The 20,706-nt window shown below is 45.1% G+C and overlaps 2 protein-coding genes across 2 annotated transcripts in view; both read left to right on the top strand.

Annotated features, from left to right (window-relative positions):
- Window positions 1–20,706, top strand: part of LOC129704762 (copine-9-like) — a 362,839-nt gene that overhangs the window by 128,378 nt on the left and 213,755 nt on the right. The window contains exon 4 of the mRNA XM_055648090.1: window positions 19,124–19,227. Coding sequence (XP_055504065.1) covers window positions 19,124–19,227 — 104 coding nt within the window. The remainder of the gene's footprint in view (window positions 1–19,123; window positions 19,228–20,706) is intronic.
- Window positions 11,570–20,706, top strand: part of tma7 (translation machinery associated 7 homolog) — a 242,294-nt gene continuing 233,157 nt past the window's right edge. Inside the window, exon 1 of the mRNA XM_055648094.1 lies at window positions 11,570–11,574. The gene's annotated coding sequence lies outside the window, so the exon portion shown is untranslated. The remainder of the gene's footprint in view (window positions 11,575–20,706) is intronic.

Genomic DNA, 20,706 nt, shown 5'->3' with positions numbered 1-20,706 from the left:
AGTACCATGTACAGGTGTGCAGTCATAGGTGAAGAGGTTGCTGGAGTAGAGGAGGGGGATCAGCACACAGCCCTGTGGAACGCCGGTGTTCAGGGTGAGGGTTGAAGAGGTGTGCTTGTCTAACCTCACAGACTGGGGTCTGTTGGTTAGAAAGTCCAGTATCCAGTTGCAGAGGGAGGGGTTGATGCCCAGGTTACCGAGTTTGGTGATCAGTTTAGAGGGTATAATGGTGTTGAATGCTGAGCTGTAATCGATGAACAGCATTCTTACATAAGTGTCTCTGTTGTCGAGGTGGGAGAGGGCGGAGTGAAGTGCCGTTGAGATGGCATCCTCCGTACTCCTATTCTTGCGGTAGGCAAACTGATAGGGATCCTGTGTGGGGGGTAGGCAGCCTTTGAGGTGTGCCAGGACCAGCCTCTCGAAGCAGTTGGTGATGATGGGGGTAAGTGCAACTGGGCGGAAGTCGTTGAGGCTTGCCGCAGTGGAGTGTTTTGGCACCGGTATGATGGAGGTTGTTTTAAGGCACGTGGGGACAACTGCTTGGGCAAGTGACAGGTTGAAGATGTCAGTCCTGACGTCTGTCAGCTGCGCAGCACAGGCACTGAGCACGCGCCCGGGGATGCCGTCAGGGCCAGCAGCCTTACGTGCATTAGTCCTACTCAGTGCCACGTACATGTCGTAGGGGGTGAGTGTGAGGGGTTGGTGATCGGCAGGGAGCACAGCCTTGATGGCTGTCTCTAGATTGTCCCTGTCGAAGCGGCCATAGAAGTGGTTAATCTCCTCAAGGAAGGAGGCGTCGCTGGATGTGGGGGTGATGTTGGAGGGTCTGTAGTCCGTGATGGCCTGGATGCCTTGCCACATGCGTCGGGGGTCGGAGTTGTTGTTGAAGTGCTCCTCAATCCTGAGTTTATGGCAGTGCTTGGCCTTCCTGATGCCCCTCTTCAGGTTAGCCCTGGATGAACTGTAGGCTCGAGCATCGCCTGACCTGAAAGCGGTGTCCCGTGCTTTCAGCAGTAGCCTGACCTCGCTGTTCATCCATGGCTTCTGATTCGGGAATATGGTCACCCGTTTGAGGGAGGTGACACTATTGATGGTGGAGTTTATAAAGTCCGGAACAGAGGATGTGTAGGAATCAATGTCCGTGTGAGAGTCAAGGGTGGCCTGGGCTGCAAACGCCTTCCAGTCAGTGTTTCCAAAACACTGCTGAAGTGTGGAGTCCGCTTCCTCTGACCAGACTTTAACTGTCCTCACAGTGGGTTTAACCCGTCTGATGAGTGGGGAGTACTTAGGGAGCAGGAACAATGAGAGATGATCAGACTGACCAAGGTGGGGGAGGGGGACGGCTTTGTAAGCTTGAGCCATGTTAGTGTAGACTTTGTCCAGTGTCTTGTCTACTCTAGTGGGGAAGGAGACATGTTGGTGGAATTTGGGGAGTACAGACTTCAGGTTGGAGTGATTGAAGTCACCCGCAACAATGAAGGCTTCCCCGTCTGGCAATGAAGGTTGTGTGTCTGTTGTTTGCTAATGGCAGTATGCAGCTCTTTCATTGCAAGCTTTCATTAGCATCAGGAGGGATATAGGCTGCAGTCACAACAGTGGAGGTGAACTCTCTGGGCAGATAGAACGGTCTGCATCTAACCAAGAGGTACTCAAGGTTAGCTGAGCAGTGACTCTCGATGATGGTGGAGTCCGTGCACCATGCTTTATTTATATAAATGCACAGACCCCCACCTCTGGTCTTACCGGAGTCTGTTGTCCTGTCCGCTCGGAGTAAATGACGCCCCGTTAGCTGGATGGCGCTATCAGGAACGTCGATGTTGAGCCAAGTTTCCGTGAAGATCAGGATGTTGCAGTCTTTGGTCCAGTTGTGGGAGGTGATCCTTAGCCAGAGTTCGTCCATTTTGTTTGCCAGTGAGCGCACGTTGGCGGGGAAAAGGCTAGGAATCGCTCTTGCCCTCCCCATAACCCCTGGCACCCTTACTAACCAAGAATCTGCCAATCTCTGCCTTAAAATACCTAAAGATGGGCCAAAGGGCCTGTTTCTGTGTTGTTTGACAGAGCTGAGGGTCTAAATGACTTACTCCCATTTCTCTGCAGCAGTGCAGGCAATTTGATTGAAGCAGTCAAAAGAGAAATGCAGACATTTCGAAAATGAGTGAAGGAATATAGGTTCAGTGGCAGGCTTATCTCCAGAAATAAATGTCAGGATGGGATAGATTGAATAACCTTTCCTCAATCTTTTGCTAAGCCAGTGCTTTTTTTCTTATTGCATTAAATTACGTCTCAGTCGAGGCATCTGAGGATAGTTGCCTTCACAGATTTGATAGGTAAGCATTATGGAGAAACGGAACAGAAATCTTTACCCTCTCTCTATCTCAGACGCATGCTGGGAGCAGTGCAAACTATTCCAGTACTGTGACGTTAGCCGATCCTCCTGTAATTAAACATTAATGATATTCAGACACAATTTAGTAATTTATCCCATTAATATTCCAAATCATTTTTTGCAGGTAGCACGTCGGCTTTGAATGTGTTTAAATGTGCTTCCAATAAATGGCAATATTCTCTTCTTTTAAATGAATTGTGACAGCCTGGTTCTGATTTTAACACGAGTCAGGGTCTAAAATGGAGGGAAGATGCAAGGTGAGATCAGATTGATGTGGAAGTTGCCAGGACACCAGGGCCAAAGGTTGATCAGGCTGGGTCTCTGGTTCCTTGGAGCACAAGAGGATGAGGGATGATCTTAAAGAGGTGTATAAAATCAAGAGGTAAAGATCAGGTAGACGCACAGAGTCTCCTACCCAGAGGAGGGGAATCGAGAGCCAGAGGACATTGTTTTAAGGTGAAGTGGAAAAGATTCACCTCTGCCTGTGCCGTATAGACGCTCCATCAGGCACTCTGGGTGAACAGTAATTACCACAGAAATATCTACCACCTCCTGGGTTAACTATGGGATTTTCTTTCCTGCAAGATGTTAGATCAGGAATAGACCATTCAGCCCCTTGAGTCTGATGCATCATTCAACAAGTATACAGCTGATCTTCTACTTTGCACCATTCCCTGTCCTGTCCCTATATCAGAAAACTAACCAACTCTGTTTTGAAAGCAATCAATGACCGACTAAGGACATATTTGGTTAATTGTTTGACTATTAGGTTTTTGCGATTTTTATAGCTTTCATTTACAAAAGCAAACAAGTAGTTTTCCATGTAATTAGGAAACCAATGCGATCTGAGTTAAAACTTTTAGCATCAGCGAATATTAGTTCATAGGTTTGTAGGTTTGCAGCAAATATAATATATTTCTTTAAAGTGCAAAACCAAAGAGGAAAAGTAATCCAACTATGGCTGTCAAGAGAAATTACATTAATATAATACATGTTATAATAATAATAATAATAATAGATATAAATATGGAGCTAGATAGATATATAGATGGATAGATAGATAGATAGATAGATAGATAGATCGATAGATAGATAGATAGATAGAAAAATAAGCTGATTTTAGCAAAGGATAATGGAAAAGTAACAATAAAATATTACAGTGATCTAATGAGAAGCATAAAAAGAGTAGTGCTTCCATATTATATAAACAAGAATTAGAAAGATTAATGAGGAGGCTATATTGGGAGATATGTAACAGCAGAGAAATTAAATATTTTATTACCATTATCATGGATAAAGACATAGAAATTAGGATATAAAAAACAGAAAATGCTGTAGGAGGCAGTGGGCTTGTAATTTAATTTTCTTGATGACCATTATCCCGTGACGGAGACAGAGAGATCCAGAAAGGGAAGGGAAGAGTCAGAGATGGACACGCGAAATTGCCCAGTTGATGAAGGCTCTTCATTTTGATAAGTAATGCCAATCTCACTTTCCACAGGTGCTGTCTGATCTGTTTTTATTTCAGATTTCCTGTATCTGCAGCTGTTTGACCTCCGACTAAAGGCAAACATTATTGGCTAGAGGATTTGTGTGTTAAAGTCAACTAACTGACGTTATATGGGACCCTCGTGTGACGATACCTGGAAAATCGCATGCAGGTCTGGTCTCTCTGCCAACTATGCCAAATTCCGTGGCAGAAATTAATTTAGAGGGAAATTAAAGTAAACTGAAAAGCGGAAACTTGCTTTGTCTTCAAGAGACTTTATTGCATGATGTCATGGAGAGATGGCGGCAGTTAACTGCTCACCAGTTCTCTGACTTCACAACAGAATTAGCCCGACAGTTATATAGTGCAGTAAACAACTTTTGTTTTTTGTTAGATATAACTATACGAAAATATACTTTGTCCTTGGCTATATGTTTTCCTATAGCAACCATCTACTACATGGGTATTAATTATTTCATTAGTCATAATATACTTTCTGTTTATGTTAATCTTATTCAACAACAAGATGGTTAATACAAGTCGAACATAATACCAGGGCATCTTGACATTATTCTATCTCACCTTTTTAATCGTACCACGCCACCATCCCCTCTCCGAGCCAATCATAAGCCCCCCAATTACAGTAACATTTCTATGCTACTAGAGGTAGAGGGCATAGGTGGTCTACTGTAACTTCCCACAGTGGAAAACAAGCTTCCTTATCTCTGTCCTATCTTTGTTATGCTTACATTCCCCATTCCCAGACATGAGGTATTGTATCTAAAGCAAGGGTTCCCAAACCTGGGGTAAATTTGTTGATTCTGGATTTGTACAAAATATTTATGGAGCTTGACAAAGTAGATACACGGATGAATAGTATCCAGCGTCATTTTCCACATTAAGGAGCCAGCTATAAAATCTCCTCATCTAGGTGATAGAATATCTTTGGAATTCTCAACCAAAGATGGTCGTGGAGGCTGAGTTAATTAAAAGTCTTTTGTCTGTATCAAGGGATACGCATGAAATGGCGCTAACATAAAAGGCCGGCACGAGATTGTTGATTGGCAGAGCCGATGTCAGGGGGAAAATTGCCTAATCCTGCTCCTGATCTGGGAAGTAAGTACAGCTGCACAGTTTCCCGAAAGCGGTGAGTCAGGTGGACAGTGTGGTGAAGAAGGCATTTGGCTCGCTGGCCATTATTGGGAAGGGTATTGAGTGCAAAAGTTGGGACATCTGCACGAGAAACTGTACAAGTTGTTTGTGAGGCCACACTTGTACAACTCTGCTTGGCCAGTTATTGCAAGGATGCCTTTAAGGTAGGAAAGGTGCTTAAGAAATGAACCAGGATGTTACCAGGGCTTGTACGCTTCGGTTATAAGAAGAGATACGCTGAGACTTTTTTCTATGGAGCGTAGGAAGCTGAGGGATCACCTTATTGAGGTGTACAAGATCACAAGGAGCATGTATAAAGTGAATGTTCACAGTCTTTACCCAAGACAGAGGATAGGCTTAAGGTGCAATGGGAAGGATTTAAGTGGGGCTTTAGGAGCAACTTTTACACTCACAGTGTAGTCCTTATCTGGAATGAGCGATCAGAGAAAGATACAATTATGACTTTTAAAAGACATTTGGACAGATATGTAGATAGGATGAGTTCAGAGGACTATGGGCCAAATGCAGGCAAATGGAATGTGTCCGGAATGCCAGTTTGGTTGGCATATATAAAATGTGCTGAAGTGCCTGCTTCCATGTGGTGTAGCTCTTTGACTCTATCTAACAATGCATCAGGTATTGGATTGTACACCAGTAGGAGTGTCATAAGGTCATAAGTGATGGGAGAAGAAAATGTGGCCATTTGGCCCATCAAGTCTGCTCTGCCAAGTAATCATGGCTGAGCTATCTCTCCCTCCTAACCCCATTCACTTGCCTTCTCCCCATAGCCCCTGACACCCGTACTAATCAAGAATCTATCTCTGCCGTAAAAATATCTATTGACTTTGCCTCCATATCCTCCTATGGCAAAGAATTCCACAGATTCACCGCCCTCTCACTGAAGAAATTCCTCCTCATCTCCTTCCTCAAGGAACGTCCTTTAATTCTGAGGTTATGACCTAGACTCTCCACTAGTGGAAGCATCCTCTCCACATTCACTCTATCCAAGCCTTCTCCTGATCATTTCACTGCATGGTCTAACTAACTAGCCATAACCTTCCATCGGGCCTACTCCCCTTGTAGAGCCTGTAGATCACCGGTGCCTGCAGACAATTCCTCCTCCACACCTCCCCATTCACCTGTGCCCATTGTCTAGTCCTTGGTACTGCATGGACACTAAGTCCACACCGAACATCGATGCCCGTACACACTAGATCAATGTTATCCTGGTTTCCCACTCCCTATACACTAGGGGTAATTTAGGCAAAATTTAGACACTACTGCCATGGCCAATTAACCCCAAACCCAGACATCTTTGGGATGTGGGAAGAAAGCGGAAACCCACACAGTCACAGGGCATTGCTGATTCATGCAAACATGCAGATTCCACACATGGTCAGGATCGACCCTGGGCCTCTGGCGCTGTGAGGCAGCAGCTCTACCAACTGTGCCAATGTTCCGCCCCAAGAGGGCACTTTGGACTCCGGACACCCTGATTCTGCACAAGCTCCCATTCTCCCACATCTGCCAACTCTAGGATGAGCCACAGCCATTCAACACATCAAAGAAAGCATGTGGTGGCAGAACCTTGATGTACCAGGAGGCTGGTGAGATCCATGGAACTGGTCCTAGTACTGTCACTACTTTGAAATGGCGCCACGGTAAGAGGGAGGCAGGGAAATGGCAATAGTCAAGCCCTGAATAAATATGGGCTCTTGGGCAAGACTAGCGGTTCCAGTTGTTAAATGATTCAGAGAGGTTACCAAAAGTCCTCTTTTACAGCATCTTCCAGTACAATCTGCTTCTCTATTAAAACGCTTTCCATAATACATTGAGTGCGCTTCATCGCAAATGCACAATTTTGAAACACTCCATTACCAAAGCACTTATTGAAGGCCATGTCTTAATGCTGCTTGTGTGCTTTTCCAAGTAGTTGCACTCTGTGCAGAGAGTGAAATAATTTCACCTGCGGGAGGATGTGGACAGACTGAACACACCATGAAAGGTTCCCTGTGTGTTGAATAACATTGTGCTGTGGAGCGCACTCGGCTGGTTCTCCCAAAAACAGGGAATATAAATTAATGCTTTGGAGCTTCTTTTGTAGGCTTTGCTGCTCATTGTTTATTAATTTGATCGAGTCAGGCAGAAAAGTTCTCTGCAGTTTTTTGTTGGATTGGAGTTACGAGAACTTTGTGACTTAAATATAATGGAGTATTAAGGAACGCTAATGGACAGTATAATCATGTGCAATTGCTTTTAGAAGTGTCAACTCAATATTAATATCATATAAATAGCAAATATTTAGCAGTAAAGTTGATAATTGATGCTGTTAAATCAATAGAGATGTAATTATAACAAATAGATTTGCGGATCATTGATTCCCACATATTGTTCAGAGGTATTGTATCTCAAGGATTATAGATTTATGTTAATAATTATTTTTTGCGTGATTCCATTGTTGAACAATAATCAATGGGTGCTGAGCGTCAACACTAGCTCTCACTCCGTAATAACTCAATTGTGTAAAAGCCCACCAAGTCCACACCGCCCATTGATCACCCATACACTGTGTTATCCCACTTTCACATCCTACACAGTAGGGACAATTTACAGAAGCCAATTAACCTACAAACCTGCCCATTTTTGAAATGTGGGAGAAACCCTGAACATCCGGAGAAAACCCACGTGGTCACAGGGAGAACGTATAAACTCTGCACGGACAGCACCCGCGGTCAGAATCCAACCCGGGGTTCTGGCGCTGTTAGGCAGCAACCATACCGTTGCGCCACTGTGTCGCCCTGCTGAAACTGATTTTGTAAGCAAATATTAATGATAACCCATTACCATTGAACTGGCTTATAATTGCCTCTGTTTCATTGCAATGGTACTCTTAAATCAACCTCAGATAACAAACAGTGTTTAGTGCACAAATGAGCCATATATTTTCTTGAAGCCGACTACCTGTGGCTTCTGTTAATGAGATGCCTAAATGATGCCAAGTTATGTTCAGGTCGGTGCTTTGTTTCCATGTTCAGTAAGGACCAGGTCCCGAACTTCTGATAGAAATCATTCAGAGATCTTCTTGCTATCGATTAAGTTCAGGGTTTATGTAGAGGCACCAGAGACGAGCACTAGAGGCAATTTCCTCACTCCTTATGATTAGTGATCAAAGATTCCACTAATCTGCCTTCAGAATAGCAGGAGAATTCAAGGGAATTGTTTTCATGGAGAGAGTGTCTATCACGAGGACTTGCAAGTGCATAGACTAGTTGATGCAAACAGCATTTTGTACAATGCTACATAACAGAGTATTCCCTTAAACAGACTTTATTTAGATTACACAGTAAATGGTAAGGCTTTGGGGAGTGTTGTAGATCAGAGGGATTTAGGAGTGCAGGTACATACTTTCTCGAAGTTGGCATCACAAGTAGATAGGGTGGTCACAAAGGCTTTGGTACATTGGCCTTCATCAGTCGGAGCATTGAGTTTAGAAGTTGGGATGTCATGTTGCAGTTGTATGAGACGTTGGTGAGTCCGCATTCAGCTAATTGGGTTATGTTCTGGTCACTGTGTTACAGGAAAGATGTTGTCAAGTTGAAAAGGGTACAGAGAAGATTTACAAGGATATTGCCAGGACTCGAGCTGTAAAGGGAGAGGTTGAGCATGTTGGGGCTTTATTCCTTGGAGCGCAAGGAGGATTGGGGGTGATCTTCTAGAGGGGTATAAAACTCATGAGAAGAATAGATCAAATAGATGTACAGAGTCTCTTGCCCAGAGTAGGGGAATTGAGAACCGGAGGATATAGGTTTAAGGTGATGGGGGAAACATTTAATAGGAATCCAAGGGATAACATTTTCACACAAAGAGTGGTGGGTATATATAATGAGCTGCCAAAGGAGGTAGTTGAGGCAGGACTATTGTAACATTTAAGAAACAATTAAACAGGGACTGTACATGTATTGGATAGGTTTAGAGGGATATGGGCCAAATGCAGGCAGGTGCGACCAGTGTATATGAGACATGTTGGTCGGTGTGGGCAAGTTGGGCCGAAGGGCCTGGTTCCACGTAGTATGACTATGACTAACAGAGATAGTAAAGGAAGGGTACAGATAGGGATTTGATAAGAAGGGTTGGAGGCATTTCATGGAGAACTTAAATAGAGCTGTCAACCAGTTACCAGGTCAGGATCCAGTCTGAAGAGGTTCCCGACCTGAAACATCACTTATCCATGTTCTCCAGGTATGGTGCCCGACTCGTTGAGTTACTCCGGCACTTTGTGTACTTTTGCATCAACCAATTGCTATGGGTAGCCTACATTTTGCAGTAAATTATATGCATTACAAACAGTTAACCCATGTTATTGCTTATGGGTGCTGTGGGGTGGAACATGGTAGTTTAGTTTAGTTTATTGTCACGTGCACTGAGGTGCAGTGAAAAGATTACAACGAGCCGTCCACAATGTACAATGATTACAACTGAGCCGTCAACAAGATAAAGGAATAACATTAGTCCAGTAAAGTCCAATTAAAGATAGTCCGAGAGTGTAGTATTGAGCTACTAAGATGAAACTGTGTATCAACTTGAATGTTTACAAGTCACTGTCCAAGTGGTCAATGTATGGCAGTGATTTACAGTAAATAACCATACAAGATATCAGTAAATGCCTAAACTCTAAGAAGGGTCCTGACCCAAAACATTACTTACTCCAGATATGCTGCTTGACCCACTGAGTTACTCCAGCATTTTGTGTCTTTCTTTGGTGTAAACCAGCATCTGCAGTTCCTTCCTGCACATAGGTATAAGGTTGATTTGCATTGAGATAGGAATAGAATATATTATAATTAATTCTAATTTAAATCTATCGGCATTGTACAACGCCAATTTGAACGAGGCAATGTGTATTTGCTTGCTAATCTATTACCAGAGCAAATCCCTTATAGTCCTTTAAAATATTTGAAATAAAGATTTCATATAAGATTATTAAGGGTTTGGACATGCTAGAGGCAGGAAACATGATCCCGATGTTGGGGGAGTCCAGAACCAGGGGCCACAGTTTAAGAATAAGGGGTAAGGCATTTAGAACGGAGATGAGGAAACACTTTTTCACAGAGTTGTGAGTCTGTGGAACTCTCTGCCACCGAGGACGGTGGAGGACGGTTCTCTGGATACTGTCAAGATAGAACTTGATAGGGCTCTTAAAGATAGCGGAGTCAGGGGATATTGGGAGAAGGCAGGAGCGGGGTACTGATTGTGGATGATCAGCCATGATCACATTGAATGGCGTCTGGCTTGAAGGGCCAAATGGCCAACACCTGCATCTATTGTCTATTGTCTAAAGGATAGGAATTTCAGGTACATCATGGTTTTGTTAGGCTTTCAACGCCTGTTGGAAATTTCTTTGATAGCATAACATATGTTCATAAAATCCTCTTGAAAGTGCTGGATGAATATATTGGTAGGAGACAGAACTGATTAAAGCAGATTGTCTATGGCCAAGGGTTGTAGCAGCCAGATGGAAAGATCCTTTATATGAGTAATTTTTAAACATTTGACATTGTTGGATTGACCTCACATCCTTTGTGCCATTTGGATGCCCCAACGCACCTCGCAGCCAATGAAGTAATGCCAAATCTCGCGGTGGAGGCAAGGACAGCAGCAAGTTTGCATTGAGCAATGTGCCATCTGTTTGCAATGGTATTGGTTGAAGGACTAATGTTCGCCAGGGTAGATGTACCCTTGACAACCAACAGAATGTAATATTCTTTCACCACAGCAATGAACCAAGGGAGCTGATAGATATTCCCAATATTAAGACAGTTACCTGTTTATTTAGTATTTACATATACTGCACCTACTTTCTAACCACATCCCAGAGTCAAGAGAGAGTCAAAAGTGTTTCATTGTTATATGTACCAAAATGGCACAATGAAATCCTTACTTGCAGTAGCAACACAGATCTGTAAACATAACATGCATTGACAAGACATTGTGAACAAGAGATAAATAAAAGTCTTATGGTACACAAAAAAGCTGGAGAAACTCAGCGGGTACAGCAGCATCTATGGAGCAAAGGAAATAGGCAACGTTTCGGGCCGAAACCCTTCTTCAGACTCGGCAACGTTACTGGCCGAAACCCTTCTTCAGAGTCTTATGATGAACATTAGAGCAGGAGTGGGCTATCCATTCTCCAAGCTGGCAATCAGGCAGGTACATGGATAATAGGCCAGGTTTAGAGGGATATGGGCCAAATGCACTCAAGTGGGACTAGTGCAGATGGGACATGTTGGTCGGTGTGGGCAAGTTGGGCCGAGGGGCCCGTTTCCACACTGTATGATTCTATGACTCTGAATAATTGGAATCACTACAAGGTTATTGCTTCCTGGTGAATGGAGGTGAGAGTGGGTCAGGTTAGTCAGGGTGGGTGGAGGTTAGTCAGGGTGTGGATGCCACTTTGGGAATTCGAGTGACTGATTGCATTGTAGTATTCTGTCAGATATCAACAGGTTGGGTGGGTCCATCCGGCCCAACAGCAGAATGTACATGGGGCAGTATTGACACCAGCCTATGGCCCCAACTTGTGCATGTCTCTGGAATGTATACCCTATGGATATCACATACTCCAGCCGCCATTCCATGTACTTTTGCTAGTTGTGTGCCATTGTACATGAAGCATCCCACACAATTTTTCAATATCTAGCTCTTTGAACTCCTGTGAAGAATGCCAGAAAGAAAGATGTCTGTGCTATTGGACCTGGCCTTCCATTCTATAACCATTTCCTTGGAGTTGTGAGAACAGGATCTTTGAGAGCATAAATTGGAATCCTACTCCCCCACTCCCTACTCCCCTTCCAATGTTTCCTCTAACCCCCCCCCCCCCCCCCCCCCCCCCCCCCCCCCCCCCCCCCCCCCCCCCCCCCCCCCCCCCCCCCCCCCCCCCCCCCCCCCCATCTGCTCACTGCCAGACTGTTGGAGATCACAATCACTTCACACGGGACAATAAAAAAGAAAACTGCTGGAGGATCTCAACAGGTCAAATAGCATCTGTGGAAACAAAGGCATGGTCGAGGTATTAGAATCAAGACCTTACAGCAAAATCATGCTTTTGCCTCCAGAGATGCTGCTTGACCCACTGAGCTTAGATGAGTTTAGTTTAGAGATACAATGCAGAAACAGGCCCATCCAGCCCACCGTATCGGCGCTGACCAGCGATCCCCGTACATTACACCATCCTATACACTAGGGACAAATTACAATTTTTACTAAAGCCAACTAACCCGCAAACCTGCACGTCTTTGGAATGTGGGAGGAAACCAGAGCTCCCTGAGAAAACCCATGGAGGTCACAGGGAGAAGGTATGAACTCCATACAGACAGCACCCATAGTCAGGATCGAACCCAGGTCTCTGGCGCTGTAGAATGGCAACTCTACCATTGCACCACCATGCCGTCCCAACACTTTCCAACTGTCTTCCAACACTTTGTGTTTTATTCCATATTCGTGCATCTGCAATCACTTGTGCCTTTATATCACTTCAAGTGAGAAATTGCTGTAAATCCAAGGATAGCCATTTGGTGGTGCTGTCCGATTGAATCAATATGGCTGCTGCGTTGGGTGTCAATTGGTTGAATGCAGCCATGCCTTTAATTCACCATTTTTTCTGTATCACCTTCAACCATTCTGCCTACGTTTCTGTAAGCTAGCCACATGGAATATTTTCACAAAATCTTTGTATTTATTCTTAATATTAGCCCGCAGGTGACATTGTGTGCTCATTGGACTGTTTGTGGGTAACTCAGAAGGTTGTGTGTTCAAGCCCCACTACAGTCCCACTACAGTGGAGCAGTAGAGTTTCTGCCTTTACAGCTCCAGAGACTCGAGTTCGATCGTGACTACAGGTGTTGTCCGTACGTTTCCCCTGTGACCACGTGGGTTTCTCCAAGTGCTCCGGTTTCCTCCCACGCTCCCACAAAGATGTAAAATTTGTTGGTTAATTGGCTTCTGTAAATTAACACTGTCCCTAGTGTGTAGGGTAGGGCTAGTGTAGGGGGTGATCGCTGGTCGGCGTGGACTCGGTGGGCCAAAGGGCTTGTTTCCACGATGTGACTCTAAGGTCTAAAGTAAAGTCTTGACATTTGAGCATTGATATTCAGTACATCGGAGATAATGTCTTTTACGTGAGGTATAATGTGGGATCTCATTTGAACTCGCGTTTCTGCGCAATCTTCTTTCTTTTTGAAATTTTACGTGTTATTTCTGTTTTTGTGTGCTGTCTGAATCTATATGCCTGTGATGCTGCAGCAAGCTAGATTTTTTATTGTACCTATACCTCGCTATCCTTGTCCATGTAACAATAAACCTGACTTAACTTTATTCAACTTAACTTCGCTCTTAGAAAATAGACAAAAAATGCTGGGATAACTGAACGGGACAGACAGCATCTCTGGATAGAAGGAATGGGTGATGTTTCTGTAGAAGAGTTCCAACCCCAAAAATCACCCGTTCCTTCTATCCAGAGATGCTGCATGTCCCGCTGAGTTACTCCAGCATTTTGTGTCTATCTTCGGTGTGAACCAGCATCTGCAGTTCCTTCCTACACATTAACTTCACTCACAGGCAGAGATAGAGGATCATATTTTGATCGTTTAGAACGGAGACGAGGAAACACTTTTTCACACAGGGAGTTGTGAGTCTGTGGAATTCTCTGCCTCAGAGTGGAGGCCAGTGGAGGCCGGTTCTCTGAATGCTTTCAAGAGAGAGCTAGATAGGGCTCTTAAAAATAGCGGAGTCAGGGGGTATGGGGAGAAGGCAGGAATGGGGTACTGATTGTGGATGATCAGCCATGATCACATTGAATGGCGGTGCTGGCTCGAAGGGCCGAATAGCCTACTCCTGCATCTATTGTCTATTGTCTATATTTTGAAGGAACATTAGGAAAAAGGAACATTATCCCAGTTAATTTTTAGCTCCTGATCAACATCACTGGAGCAGTTTCTCTAGTCGTTATCGTGATCATAGGAATTGGCTCTGTGCTGGTTGATGTATTTTCCTGCAACTAAGGTGACATTTCAAACGTACCTCAGTGGGAGCACTGCCTAAGTGTTTATCCCTGGTTGGCATCAATAAGCACACCATATAGCCACGTACTGTGCCTCCGAAATTCATTCCAATTATGGCAGAGTGTAAACTGCTGATGCAACCATGTAGAACATTTGGGAGGTCTGACCCAATATGAAATTCTAATCAGAGCAGGGATTAGTCCTGGGTCGCATGCATTAAGCGTACAATATAGCAGCAGCTGCAAATATTAATTCCCCAGCCAAACTCATCTGCCTTCCAATTCAATGGGACTGGATCTGGAAAGATGAGAATAGCAATATTGTGGGAGAGAGACACAAAGCGCTGGAGCATCTCTAGAGAACATAGACAGGGAGAAATGGTCCCAAATTGCAGATAAATGGGACCAGCCCAGAACTTGGTCAGAAGATAGTCACAAAGTGCTGGAGTAACTCAGCTGGTCGGGCAGCATCTCTGGAGGGAAAAGATGGGTGACGTTTCAGGTTGAGACCCTTTCTCAGACTGAAATTAGGGGTTGGGTAGGAGGTGAAGATCTGGAGGTGGGTAAAGACCAGGACCAATCAGGGCAGGCCGCAAATGACCTCAGGCAGGGCTTTGCCTGATAGGTCCCCTGTTGGCTAAGGAAGGTGTAACCTCAGGAGAAACACCCACCCCAACTCCAGGCCTGAAGAAGAGTCCCATCCCTTTTGTCCAGAGATGCTGCCTGACCCGCTGAGTTACTCCAACACTTTGGTCTATCTTTGGTATAAGCCAGCATCTGCAGGTCTTTGTTTCAACGATATTGTGGGTTTAGGTTTAGATTTATCTTTATTATTATCACCTGTACGGAGGTACAGTGAAAATCTTTATTTTAGATATTAGATATTAGATATGCCATTTATTGTCACTATAGATGTACAATGAGATTAAAAGCAGCTCGTACTCAGTGCATACATATAATTTAGTACAATAAAACAAGAAACAGAAAACAAAACAAAGGGGGGAGGGGGGAGGGGGGGGGATAGGTGCACAATTCTGCGGCGCTATATACATATCTATAAAGGCAAAATGGTGAAGGATTTTGCATGTTATCCAAACAGATCAGATATACCATACAATCAGTTCAAACTCAAATACACCAGATGGTGCAAAGGGGATGATACAGAGTGCAGATTATAGTTCTCAGTATTGCAGCACATCATTTCCATAGACAAAGTCCAATGTCTTCAATGGGGTAGAGGATAGAGAGGAATCGGACAGGACCTTGGCTTAGAAGAACCTGTTCAGACGCCTGATAACAGAGGGCAAGAAGCCTGACAACAGGGAACAGAGGGGAAGACTGAGTGTACATTCTGTGGGGTAGTAATATGAGCCGGGAACAACATTCTCCACACCTGAGGCAAGGTGAAGTGATGCATAAATGCACGTATTGTTATTGCTAAAACTGGTGTATGTGTACTGGTTGATGAGTTAGTGCCGAGTCTCCCACGCACAGAGTGGCGGTGGTTAGATGCTCCCACCATAATGCAGAATGCAATTAGACTCTTTAATTACAAAGCTGAGTTGTGAAGCTAATTTCCCCAATCACTGCCACTCCTGCCTCTTATCGGAAGGGACTGCTGCCTCACTTCTCGGTACTCAGGGCTTTTAGCAACCCTGTTGAGAAGTTCTACGAAATTAAACAGGCACATGACAGGAGCAAATTGGGAGGGGGAGGGACAGATGGAGGTCATTGTTAAAGATCAGAAAATGCTTTTACAAAAATACAGTGCTCAGAAACAAATGGATTGGCTGCATGAAGTGCATGAGTCAATTGTGTGTTAGTGATCAAGAAACCACTGCAATAAGTGATGCAGACCAAACATGTGAGTCATCAATGTGTAGTAATTTCAAAATTAACTTTTGTGTGGCTGGGCCTATTTTGCTTTATTGAATACAACTGCTCCAAAGTGAAGAGGAGGTGATGCTCATTAAATTGTGCCTTGGCTGGAATTAATTGTCTACTCCCTTCAACAGCAATCATTCCTGCTGCACCTCAAAATGCTGTACAGTCACTTGCACTTAGAGTCATAGGGCCATAGAGTGATACAGTGTGGAAACGGGCCCTTTGGCCCAACTTGCCCACACCGGCCAACATGTCAAAGATACACTAGTCCTACCTGCCTGCGTTTGGTCCATACCCCTCCAAATCTGTCCAATCCGTGTACCTGTCCAACTGTTTCTTAAACATTGAGAGAGTCCCAGCCTCAACTACCTCCTCTGGCAGCTTATACCATACACCCACCACCCTTTGTGTGAAAAAGTTACCCCTCAGATTTCTATTAAATGTTTTCCCCTTCACCTTAAACATATGCCTCTGGTCTTCAATTCACCTACTTTGGGCAAGAGACTCGACCCGATCTATTCCTCTCATGATTTTATACACCTCTCTAAGATCACCCCTCATCCTCTGGCGCTCCAAGGAATAGAGACCCAGCCTACTCAACCTCTCCCTATAGCCCAGACCCTCTAGTCTTGGCAATATCCTTGTAAATCTTCTCTGTACCCTTTCCAGCTTGACAACATCTTTCCTATAACATAGTGCCCAGAATTGAACACAATACTCTAAATGTAGTCTCACCAATGTCTTATACAAGTGCAACATGACCTACCAACTTCAATACTCAATACTCTGACCAATGAAACCCAATGTGCCGAAAGCCTTTTTGACCACTTTATCTACCTGCGACTCGACCTTCAAGGAACCATGCACCTGCACTCTTAGATCCCTCTGCTCTACAGCACTCTAGAGCACTACAATTCACTGTGTAGTTCCTGCCCATGTTAGCCTTCCTGTATGTTCTGTATGATCCTGCCATTTTCCCCCCTGCAGTTACTACCTTCAGGTGGGCGGCGCGACATGTTTTTTGTCTCGTTTAAATGTAGGGGGGGTGTGGGGGGGTGGGGGGGGGGGGGGGGGGTGGTGTGGAAACGTTTAAAATCTTTTCCCTGTACGGAGAACCCGACCTTTTCTTTGTTGGGTCTCCGTTGTCGTTGGGGCCGAGCACCGTGGGCGGCCTCCAACCGGAATGACCTGGGGGCTCCAGTTGCGGAGCCTGCGGACTTACCCACCATCGCGGAGCTGGCCGAGTTCGGAGCGGGAGGAGCTGTGGTGGCGAGCTGCTGCGGCCCGATCCCGGAGATTCGGAGGCACCAGCCGCAGGTCAGGTGGACAGTGACACCGGGAGCCCACGGGTCCCTGGTGGGAGGCCGTTTTTCGGGGCTTCCGCAATGGCGACTTTTCCCGCACGAATTGCGGGGTTGAAAAGTACCTGGAGCGGGGCCTTACATCGCCCGGCACGGCTTTAACGGCCGCGGAACTTGCTAGCGCCCGCCGGGGGGCTCCAACACCAAAACCCGGAGCGCGGCCTTGCATCGCCCAGCGCGGCTTTAATGGCCGCGGGACACTTACCATCGCCCGCCGGGGACTTTGACTCTGACATCGGGAGGAGTGCAGGGGAGAGATAAGACTTTGCCTTCCATCACAGTGAGGAGGAGATTCACTGTGATGGATGATTGTGTAAATTGTGTTGTGTCTTGGTTCTTTTTCTTGTGTGTATGACTGCAGAAACCAAATTTCATTTGAACCTCAAGAGGTTCAAATGATAACAAATAAATTGTATTGTATACTAGGGACACTCTTTGCCATTTTTGCTGTAGCTTATCGGGAGTTCTTTGCTTTAAAGTCTTTAGGAGAAGGAGGAGGAGGACTGGGACAACAAGCGAGTAAGACTGTCTGAACTGTATTGCCTTCCACCACAGTGAAGAATGCTGTGGTGGATGTCTGTGTTGAATTATGTTGTGTATTGTGTTCTTTTTTAATTGCAACACTGCAGGGTAAATTACATTTCACTGCACCTTATGGTGCATGTGACAAATACATTTGAACTAGAGACTTTAGAGAGATACAGCGCAGAAACAGGCTCTTTGGCCACTGAGTCCGCGCCGACCAGCGATCACCCCATACACTAGCACTATCCTACACACTAGGGACAATTTACAATTTTGCTGAAGCCAATTAACCTACAAAGCTGAACATCATTGGAGAGTGGGAGGAAACTGGAGCACCCAGAGAAAACCCACGTGGTCACAGGGAGAACTTACAAACTCCCTACAGACAATACCCGTAGTCAGTGGATTTACAGAAGGGAACAGAAGAAACTTCAGCAAAATCTGGTGAATGTGCAAACTAGAAATAATTATGTCCAAGGCAGAATGGTGATCATTAAATTATGACACCATAAATGACACAGTGCTCGAGTAACTCAGCAGGACAGGCAGCATCTCTGGAGAACATGGACAGGCAATGTTTCGGATCGGGACTCTTCTTCAGAGTGTGGAGTGACCTGCTGAGTTACATCTGTAAACACAAGGAACTGCAGATGATTGGTTAGAAAAATAGATAGATACAAAGGGCTGGAGCAACTCAGCGGGTCATGAGGTCATAAGGAATAGGAGTAGAATTAGACCATTCGGCCCATCAGGTTTACTCCGCCATTCAATCATGGCTGATCTATCTCTCCTTCCTAACCCCACTCTCCTGCCTTCTCCCCATTACCTCTGACACCTGTACTAATCAAGGGTTAGGCAGCATCTCTGCAGAGCATGGATAGGTGACGTTTCAGGTCGGAACCCTTCTTCAGACTCGAGCACCTTTGTGACTTGCTGAGTTACTCCAGCACTGTGTGTCTTTTTTTGTGAAAGCAGCATCTGTAGTTCCTTTTTTTGCACACCATCATCTGCTGTTCCTTGTGCCTATATCTAACTATTACACCATAGATGGACAGAAAATGATTGAGTAACTCAGCGGGTCAAGCAGCATATTCTTTACACCATTACACCATTTTGTTTCGAGATTTGTTGAGCTCCGTCTCACAGCCTTTGACATTTGCAAGTAGTCAAAGCAAGAGGTCAAAGAATAGCAACACAACCTTAAATACTCTGCAGGCAAATTGCTTTCTTTCGTCTTTTCACTGTCTTTTTTCCCCTTTTCTTTTTCCCAGTACGGAAGAACTGAAGTGATTGAAAACACGTTGAGCCCAGATTTTGTGCGGAAGTTTGTCCTGGATTACTTCTTTGAAGAGAAGCAGAATTTACGTTTCGATGTGTGAGTCATGCCTTTTCCTATTGATACACTGTGTCTGGCCTATTTCATTGATAGCACCACAAGCTAAAATATTCTGGAAGAAGAGAAGATAAATTATAAATAAGGGCAGCCAAACAACAAGGTCCACATTAAATACATAACGCCTGATTTAAGAACAGCCATACATAGGAGCGACTGGTTGGAAGACCAGCGGTGTGGTTGCAGGGGTGTAGGCATCTTCTGTTTGGTGTGAACAGAATATCTTTTGCTTGGGGGACCACACAGTGGCACAGCGGTAGAGTTGCTGCCTCACAACGCCAGGGACCCCGGTTCAATCCTGACGACAGGTGCCGTCTGTACAGAGTTTGTACATTCTCCCCGTGACTGCGTGGGTTTTCTCCAGGTGCTCTGGTTTCCTCCCACATTCGAAAAACATACAGGTTAAATGGCTTCTGCAAATTGTCCCTGGTGTGTAGGATGGAACTAGTGTACAGGTGATCACAGGTCGTGTGGACTTGGTGAGCCAAAGGGTCTGTTTCCACACTCTATGTCTAAACTAAACTAAAAGACAATTTATCCCAATTTTGTTAGTCCTTGCTGTCTCCTCCTTTCCTCAGCCCTCCTGCTGTCTCCTCCCATCCCCCAGGCTTCGGGCTCCTCTTCCTCCTTTTTCCTTTCTTCTCCCCACCCCCCACCACCCCCCCACCAGTCTGAGGGGAAGGGTTTTGGCCTGAAACGTTGCTTATTTCCTTCGCTCCATAGATGCTGCTGCGCCCGCTGAGTTTCTCCAGCTTTTTTTGTGTACCCCAGACAATTTCTGCCTGGTTTTCTCCCACACTCCAAAGATGTGCAGGTTTTTAGGTTAATTGGCTTCTGTAAATTGTCCCTAGTGTGTAGGGTAGAACTAGTGTACGGGTGATCATTGGTTGGCTGTAGAGCCTGTTTCCACGCTGTATCTCAAAACTAAACTAAACTAAAATATCATTTCTGCCCACTCCCCTCCACCCACCTAAGCCTCCTGTGTGAGTGACAACAGTGTGGGACTGGGTTAAGCTGAGCAGAGCTGGGCGCACGGACAGACTCATTCATACGCTCAGCACCATGTCAGTGAGGCTGCAGAGCGGTTATTCTCCCCAGGTAGACATAAAATGCTGGAGTATCTCAGCGGGACAGGCAGCATCTCTGGAGGGAAGGAATGGGTGACGTTTCGGGTCGAGACCATTCTTCAGGTTATTCTCCCCATAGCCACATACCCTTCCTGTCCCCACCCACACTCCCTTCATGGCTGTTTCTGTGATTCCCTCCCACACACATTTTATTCATTTCCAGTGTGCAAAAATTAGGGTTCCAGTTAGAGATACATCATGGAAACAGGCCCTTCAGCCCACCGAGTCCATACCGACCATCGACCACCCATGCACACTAGTTCTATGTTATCCCACTTTCGCATCCACTTCCTACAGACCTCAGAGGTCAATTAACCTACAAGCCCGTACGTAC

The sequence above is a fragment of the Leucoraja erinacea genome, chromosome 16 (genome assembly GCF_028641065.1).
Source record: "Leucoraja erinacea ecotype New England chromosome 16, Leri_hhj_1, whole genome shotgun sequence".
Classification (NCBI taxonomy): Eukaryota; Metazoa; Chordata; class Chondrichthyes; order Rajiformes; family Rajidae; genus Leucoraja; species Leucoraja erinaceus.
This window is presented reverse-complemented; position numbering and strand designations above follow the sequence as displayed.